Source organism: Drosophila serrata, unplaced genomic scaffold, assembly GCF_035046125.1.
Source record: "Drosophila serrata isolate PLE 108 unplaced genomic scaffold, ASM3504612v1 contig_334, whole genome shotgun sequence".
Classification (NCBI taxonomy): domain Eukaryota; kingdom Metazoa; phylum Arthropoda; class Insecta; order Diptera; family Drosophilidae; genus Drosophila; species Drosophila serrata.
The window spans coordinates 1,656,933-1,666,022 of record NW_028257232.1 but is presented as its reverse complement, the minus strand read 5'-3'; the positions used below and the strand labels follow the sequence as shown (position 1 = coordinate 1,666,022).

The 9,090-nt window shown below is 39.8% G+C and overlaps 1 protein-coding gene across 1 annotated transcript; it reads right to left on the bottom strand.

The window, feature by feature from the left end:
* Positions 1-4,733: 4,733 nt before the first annotated feature.
* Positions 4,734-6,842, bottom strand: Pgm2b (Phosphoglucomutase 2b). Its single transcript, XM_020945625.2, has 2 exons — positions 5,796-6,842; positions 4,734-5,740 (listed from the first exon to the last, which is right to left on the bottom strand). The coding sequence occupies exons 1-2, from the start codon at positions 6,718-6,720 to the stop codon at positions 4,773-4,775; spliced, it is 1,893 nt and encodes a 630-aa protein (XP_020801284.1). The 5' UTR covers positions 6,721-6,842; the 3' UTR covers positions 4,734-4,772.
* Between the last annotated feature and the right edge of the window lie 2,248 nt (positions 6,843-9,090).

Here is a 9,090-nt window from a genome sequence, read left to right as displayed (position 1 = left end):
CTTTTCTTGTCTATGAACTTGTACAATTTCCTTACACATTAACTTTATTCTAGAAGTCTTAAATAAACTCAAGCTTTTCCACAAATGTCCCCTGATTACCATCATAATAAGTACTTCCTTGATAATTTAAACTAATTATTCATTTTCCCATACATTTTCATAACCCAGAAAATATAATTATATCCAGAGTTGAGTACTCCTCTTGTATCCAAAACTTTAATTGATGTTCTTGATGAACCTTTTTTCATGCAATATGTGCACTTTTCCGACATTTGTTACTCCTTTTCCTTTTTGGCCAAAAAAAGGGTGAAATTTCCACCCAAAAGTGTGTGTGTGTGCGTGTACAATAAAATAAAATAAAAACGACAACAACAAACCGAGAAGGGGGTTTAAGAGCAATAGCATCTCCATATGCAGACGTTGATTTCCGTTTCCGTTTCCCTTGGGGCATTACCCTGTGCCACATATATGTCCTTTTCCACCCACTTTTAATGGGTTTGTATGTGTGTGGAAAGAGCAACTGACCCCGCAAAAGCCTCTTCTTAACTCACTCTTCGAGGTAGATGACAATGCAGCCTAGGAAAAATACAAATAAACAGGGAATTCAAATAAATATTGAGTTAAAGTATAGGCCAGGTAATATATTGACTTTCTCCGCATTACAAAATATTAATTAGCATTTTAACATTTATTTATTGAAAAAAATTGTCATACAAAATTATAAATAAATAAAGGCTAAAAAAGGGTATTATAATTTAGTCAGAAGCTTTAAAAGCAGTGAAGGAACCATTTCCGACCCTATAAATTATACATATTCTTGATCAGCATCAACAGGCGAATCGATCTAGCTATGTCCGGTCAAAAGTTAATTTTTTCAAATTTTAAAATTTTTTTTACATCGTTAAAATTGTAAAAAAAATTGGCAAAAAATTTAAAATTTTCAAATCTGAAACTGAGTATGCATATTTATTAATTTAATAAAAAAAAAACATAGGACTGTTTTCCAAATTAAAATTAATCCGTTTTTGACTTAGTTATGAGTTTTTAATTATTCAGAACTTGTAAAAATTTTACAATAAATATAGATAAACATCGATTTAAAGAATGCTAATATTTTAAGCTCAATTTCCAATCCAATTTTATAATTCGAATGCAAACTGAAGTTAATTTCCATTAGTTATACATAATTTCCTTAGGCCCTTGAATATAATGTTTTTGACTAACTTTTTCTTGCTTAAATATTTAATTTCATATATATGATAATATTATTTAATACCTATAAAATATTTATTTAATCTAAATTGAAAAGCAGTGCGACCGTCGATAAGGCAGTTCTTTAGCTCTCTTCGTATTTCTATGGGCCAGCGGCCTTTACTCTTAAAAGCACAGGGAAACGCTCTTAAATCCAAAGCAGCGCTTTCTTATTGGTTTAAACTGATAAGAAAAAACGAAAAAAAAAACAAAGAAAACATAAGCAAAATAGAAACCAACGAAAGAAAGAAAGTGAGAAAATTCAACGGGTAAAAAGAAAATTTTTTGTATATTTTTCTTAAATTTAACTTGGGTGCTGAAATTCATACAGCTGCATTACACATAAAAATCATGTACAATCTAAATTCAATGTTTTGAAAAAGAAAGAAGAAATTAATTATTGCAACAAACAAAAAAAAAAGGGTGAAAAATGCGGAAACTAAATTAAAATGAATTACAAACAATAAATAAATTTGTCCGTGAAACCTATAGGGTGTCCTTCGTAAGCAATGCATATTAAATTTATGATGTTTTTCAGGTTTTTAATTTGACTTCCTTTTTTCTGACTCACAAATTTAATAGAATTGTTCAAAATGTTCCGTCAATTAAGCTTCCGTTGCACGAATTTTCCACTTTTGTGCACAAAAACAAACATTTCGAATAAAAAAACGCGGGGTTTGTTTGCATATTTAATAAAGCTAATCAAAAACACGTCGCGCCCCCTCGCCGGACTCGGAATCTGGGAATATATATACTCATATATATATATATATATATATATATTCTCGTACTCGATCGGGGAGTGAGGGGTTGAAGGCTGTGTGTAGTTGCACTCCGACAGCATCCTTCACATAATTTATTGGTCCTGGCTCAAGGACACGAAAGTCGGGGAGAGAAAAAATAAAAACAAACGGATATATCGAACAAAACTGTGAAAAACCCAGCGGGAAACCGCCGACGGCAGCCAAACTAATTTGTTGTCATTTTTATGCGACAAAAAAAGGAAAACAATAAATGCAGTAAAAACAAATTGTCAAAAAAAAAAAGAAAAACAGAGAATTGGACAGGGGGAGGACGAAGGCAAGGAAGATCCTTGCAGCTGCCGTGAAACTGATGAATTATTGATTTAATTTATATTTATAGTTTTGTGCTTTGGGTTTTTTTATGTAAAATATAGAATTTTTAATTCATTTTGGGCTAAACAAAATATTCATAAACTGACATTTATTATATACATTTTTATTTAATTAGTATTATTCGTTTAAATAAAATGAAGGAGATCTTTTCAGTTTGCCAAGATACCGTTTATTTATTTATTTAATTAATTGTTTAAGGTGACAGACATGTTTATTAAAACAAATTTTCCTAGACAAACAAGCTTAAAGTTTAATTTAAACGTAAATCTGTACATACTTTATGAATGAAAAATATTGAACGGAAATTCTAAACAAGAATTATGTTTAAAGAAAATTAATTATTAGGTTGGACTCACTTTCATATTTTCAATATTTAGTTTAGGCGTAATAGTTATAAAGATTTAATAGGGATTTTTATTAAAGATGATTTAAATTATATAGTATTAGTATATCCAGTTACAGCATGCTCTTAATTTGTATTTTTCTTAGTTTATATTTTACCAAAAGGGTATTAATACAATGATGGTATATATCAATTTCATTGACGACAAACTAACCTTCAGCTTAATCTCTGATCTGACCCCAGTTATCACTCCAATATCAATATGCATAATCCTGTGATTACAATCCCCGGAAATCGCGTTTGTCGGGAAATCGGGTGTAAGGAAAAACAAATAACAAATACAAGTGGAAACGACTGCGGAAGTCAACAAATGCTCTTAATTAACGATGCTGAACACCAGAAATTTCGAGTGTCAACTAACAATTTTGTGGGTGCCGTGTCCTTTGTGTCGCTGCGAGTCCTGCGGCACTCGTTAGTGGAAAGGATTTTCGCGCATATGGACTGAAATTGATGATGTGAGCAAGTGGCACGTAATCAATTTACCAGAGCCCGTGAGTGAGCCTCTGCATCATTTCGAATGCGAATTTAAGATGCCATTGTCCCACTGCATCCCCTTATATTTTTTTTCTGTATTTTCGGGATTTCAAGGGTGGTTCTGAGTCCTCATTACACTGGCCACCATGGCTGGTGTGGCCTGGTGTAACAAAATATCCACAACATATGTCCAACTCGGCGGCAGAATGTTCAAAATTCAATTGCTGAAACTCTACAATGCGGTTGTAATCCGGCTTTAAGTCGCAACGAGTTCGAATTGCCAATTAAATGGTGGTTAAATATTAGAAAATAAATATTTTTAAAGGATTAAGGAATATTTCTTATACTTCTAAAATTTATAAGTACGCGTGAGAGTATATTTTTCAATATTCCAAAAATATCCCCCATAAATTGTATTTCTCACTTAATATTCACGCTTTTATGGCCCAAAAGCCTCTTAGTTAAGTTGATGGGGAGCTTGAATTTTCAAAGGTGAAAGGTGATACTTCTCCCTTTCTTCCTTTACATTTGGAATATTCATTCATTTTATTTTGTGTCTTATTTCAAAGGACTTTCGGGTCGCCCTTTTATGTTCCTAATGTCGCATAAACAGTGCTTAATAATGCACTAACCTGGGCGCAATGCCACTAACCGTGTAAAACGTGGCCGAAAATATAAAATAAAAAATATAAGTAAACAACACACACACGGGGTAGTCCTGGGAGAAGGACTTGTCCTGCGCCCGTCGACGTCAATGGATAAATATTTAATTCGTGTGCGTTTTTGGATCCTTTTCGGTGTAGGTATTTTAGGGAAAATTTAATGGCCACGTATCAAGGAGATATGTGAGGAGTAAGAGGCGGTCCTTTGTCCCCAATGAAAATTTGACTTGCCGAGGACGAGGATGAGTACGACCTCGGGGATCAGCTTCTTGTTTACCTGGGCACTCTCGCTTTTCGTTTTCCTATTGAAATATTCCGTTTGACCTCCTTGGCAAACATGTGCGCGGAGGAGTTCCAAAATTACAAAAAATATAAAGGAAACAATAAATGTTGTTTGCCTGGCGATATATGAGGAGAGGATGGGAGAGGAGTCCTTGCTTAATCACCGCTTTCATTATGCCATCAGCCGACTTTTGCTGATTCGCACAATCGGAAGCGATTACCACACAATCACGGGGGTGGTCCTCCGCCCAGGAAAAGGGGGTTTTTGCGGGGGCGAAAAGCACCCCCAGAGTGCAATTAGCACAGGCAAACTATAAAATTTCAGTGTTTCTACGTTCAGTGTTTGTCTTGTTAGATACTTTGGCAGATACAGATACGTCTGTACAAAGGATGATGCCTCCTTCCCCCGACCCCACCCGAGCTTCTTCCAGAGACTCAACCACACATGGAGGGCACGGTTAATTGGCCTTCTGTGGCCTGGCAAGAACCCCATCTTGGCAGCACTTTAATAAAAGTCTCTCCGAGTTCCAAAAAATATATCCCCTTTAATACGTGTAAATCAACCTACACAGATGCCTTTCGTGGATCAATAAGACCATAATCCTCGGGCTGAAGGAACTCCTCGATCACAGCATTGGTCATCCTGTTCAGCTTCTCCTGCAGATCCTCCCAGTCCTGCTCCTCCGGCAAACCAGCAATCTCGGCATTCACCTTTATCATTGGGACTTGGGCTTGGGCATCCACTCTCAGAGTGACAATGAAGCCATTCGTAAACGTGAAGGTGATCATGTGGGTCGAGGGATCCACTGGCATTTTTGCCTTCCGATCGGAATATGAGGTATCCAGTCCAGTGGTCAAGTCCCGGACATGCACCACCTCGAACTCGCCCTCGAGTATGCTCTTGGGATAGCCGAAATCCTCCGTGGATTTTCTTATCCTTTCGAAGATATCATCAATGACCTCGGAAGATTCCGCCTCCAGGTACGAGCTCAGGGAGGAGTGGAAGCCATACGTCTCATAGATCTCCCGGAGTTTCTCAATTAGAGTCACATTCCGGCTGCTCCTTAGGTGGCAAGCCATGGTGGCCAGCTGCATGGCAGGTCCGATGCCATCCTTGTCCGGTATAGCCATGCCAAACATATAGCCAAAGCAATCCTCAAAGGCAAAGAGCACCGTCCGTCCGGCTTTTTCCAGCTCCAAAGCCCGATTGGCCATCCAGGGGAAGCTGGGCATGCCCTCCACGTAAACGAATCCCTCCACGCGGGCCATGGAGGCCAGGATGCGAGAACCAATCACTGAGCCTATCATTATGCAGTTGGACACCTGCGGCTTGGCCACCCGCACCTTGTAGCTCTCCAGGGCCCACCAGCCCAGCAGGGCGGCCAGTTCGTTGCCAGTGAACACCTTCCAGCGTCCTCGAGGATCCAGCTCCGCCACGGCCAGACGATCCCCATCCGGATCATTGGCCAGCACCAGAGTGCAGTGCTCCTGCTCTGCTTTCTTGATGGCCAGCCTCAGGGCCTCCCTTCCAGCTGGAATATACATATAATCACTCAAGATATAGATATAGAGCCTCCTGTTACTTACATTCCGGATTGGGCTTTTGTAGAGTAGGGAACTCCGGATCCACATCCTTCTGCTCGGGCACTGGGATCAAGGGCTTGAGTCTTGCCTGGTAAAAGGCCTCCCGCATGAAGGGAAAGCCCACTCCATGCAGCGGTGTGTAGACGAATCTCAGTTGGCTGCACTCGTTGGACTCCAGAAAAGTCGGCGGAATGAGCTTCTTCACAGCCGCATAGAACTGCGGGAATATGAGGCGATAGGGATCTTCGAGCAATGGATTTCCATCCAGCATAGAGAGCTCCCAGGACGAGGCCTTCGGCTCCAGGTTCTTGCCAATATACTCATTGATTCGCTGATCATGCGGATCCATGACCTGGGCCCCATTGGTCCAATAGACCTTGAGACCATTGTCCTCCTTGGGATTGTGCGAGGCGGTGACAATGACCCCAGCCAGACACTTGAGCGTCACGATTGTGAAGGGGATGAAGGGTGTGGGAACCATCCGACTGAATAGTAACACCTTAAAGTCGTTGTTCAGGAAGACGGCGGCTATGAGCTGGGCAAATCGCTTGCTATTGTAACGCCCATCGTAGCCCACGACCACGCCCTGCTCCGTGCGCTTCTGGATGCTCGGATAGAAGTCCATCATGTAGGCGCAAATGCCCTGGGCTGCCCCAATGATAACCACATCGTTGATGGAATCGAAGCCCGCCCGCATCCCGCCTCGCATTCCAGTCCCGAGGTACTGAATCCTGCTGCACAGCCTTATCCGGAGCACATCCCAGTCCTCCTCCTTCACCGCCCCGGTCACCTGGTTGAGCGTCGCCTCGTTGCGGTCCCACAGCACCCAGTGGCGGATCTCGATGTCCAGCTCCTCGTCGCCGGACAGGGTGAGTGCCTTGAGCAGTTCCTGTGGCGACATTGCCGTCTTTCGCTTTCCCGAGGACATATTTTCTGGTTTCTTTTTTCAAATCTTAAAAACGGAAATGGAAATTTTGAACACAAACACAATTTATTGAAAGGTTGAGTTAAAGTGCCCTGCATTTTAATAAATCGACTCGCCAAGAATATATATAAATTCAATGCGTTTCTAAATTCAGAACAAAACTATAATACCATTCTTTGAGCCGTTATTTATTTATATTTTTATATGACAATTATTTCAACAAATCAATGTTTCATAACTTCATAGCTGAGCCAAAAATGCATTAATTTTAATTCGGAGTCCTAGGTTAGTTTTTATTAGGTTATTAAATCTGCACCTCCAGTTGATACTGATCAGGAATATATATGATTTATAGGGTCGGAAATGGTTCCTTCACTTCTTAATTAATATTTTAGTACTATTCTATTACAATTAATGGATTCATACAGTCCTTTAAATTAATTATTAATATTCTTCTTAAGGTATAAAACCAGAGTTCAAAATATAAACAAAATGAATCTCTATGTATTTAAAATCAAATTTGTACATAAACTGCTTCTTTAATTTCATTAAACTGTATGCTAAGCCATACATTACCATTTTTGTTGGGTTTTTTTTTAGAACCCTTTACGAGGACCATTGACCAATTGAAAATTTATGGGCCCAACTCATTGCGATTTACGAGCCCCGGGAGGGAGACACAAGCGGCTAAGCTCCATCAACCGCAAATTGATCCATTGGCCATTTGATTTTGCTGGATTTATGGCCCGGAAAAGTGCGAGGAAAAGGGAAAGTCCAGCCGGATTTTCGAGGAGGCGAAGAAACTCTCGTATTCGTATGTGTGAAATATATTTTATGAAATGTCCCCGCAATGCCTTCCCTCTCCCGTTGCCATAAACACGATTTCAATTTGTCATCAATTATGCAAAGCGAGTCTAGGAATGTGGTCCTCCTGCTCCTGCTCCTTTATTGTGGTCCTTTGGCCAGGTGGAGTGGGTAATTTGCAGAGCGGTAATTGGGTTACACAGGCGCATGCAACATTTATCAGCCACCCGCCATGCTCCCCCGCCTTTTGTCTGATGTCCTGATGTCCTGATGCCATACCTCCACTGCAGGTCCTGTGTGGGTTCGCCCGCTCTGCCCTCCCTCCAACACGTCAATTGCATTCTAAACATTCGGCGTCGAGCTCTCAGCTCTCCGCTCTCAGTAGTCCCCACACAAGCCGCAGGAGCTCATCGGCATGCAATGCGGCATTAGTCCTTGCACAGGATAACGCACACACACACACACACTCGAAACGAAATGCATTTCGCGTCAAATTGTCAGAGTGTTAATTAAAAATGGACACTTGAATAGGCAGAAGGATAGACAAAGCGCTGCAGTTGCCCAGCCTCGTCGGTGGTTGTGGTAATTGTCCTGCACTCTGCCGAACATCCTTGCCCCGGCCACACATTCGCGAATAAATCCTCAAACCAAAAGCAGTTGTGGCAATCATCAGAAGCTCTTTGGGTATCTCTAAGGAAGAATATATGGGATAAAATGCAGGAATACAAGTTAGAAAGAAATATAATCATGAAATATTATCTAGAGTTAGGAGTAGAAACATAATATAGAAATATAATTGAGAATCCAGAAATAGTAGAGTAGAATATAGGAATACAATTTAGTAACAGAATTTAGAAATAGATTTTAGAAATTAAATTTAGAAATAAGTTTAGTTTTAATAACAAGAAAACATTCCCTCCCAGTTTTATGTATTTAATAATGCAACTTTTTAGATGCTTAATCTTTCATTTAAAATAACAATTTCGTATTGATTTGATTTCTCATACTTTTCTTATTCAAAATTTCCCAAGGCAAACCACCTACAAGCAAAAGCAAAAGTGTGATAAAGCAATTAAAACCTTATTAATATCGTATGTACCAGCCACTTGAACTATCAAATCCTATAACATACTTGATTTATCCGCTCAACATTCACTGATTTGTTTAATTTTTATAATTTATTGAAACAATTTCCTGTACGCACCGAATTCAACTTGATAAATACAACTTGGTCCCAAGAAAATGAACCCAGAGAAGTGTGATAAAGCAATTATAGACCCATAAGTAGAGCCCCACTTGCCTTGTTTCAAGTTGATTTATGGAGTTTGGTTATTTAATGGAAGTATATCCAAACCTTCACTATTCCCCGATCTCCCTCCACCTAATCGGATTTGTTTTAAGTGCTCTCCCGGCTTGGTGATATTTTCCACATTTGCATAGAGAATGCCCGGGCAATTTACTTTACGGCGGGAATCTCTTCCTGCGGCAACAAATATTGAGTGTTTACGGCCCATGGCTCCTGTGAGATTTACCCCCAGATCCATCCAGACCCAGACCCATACCCAGACC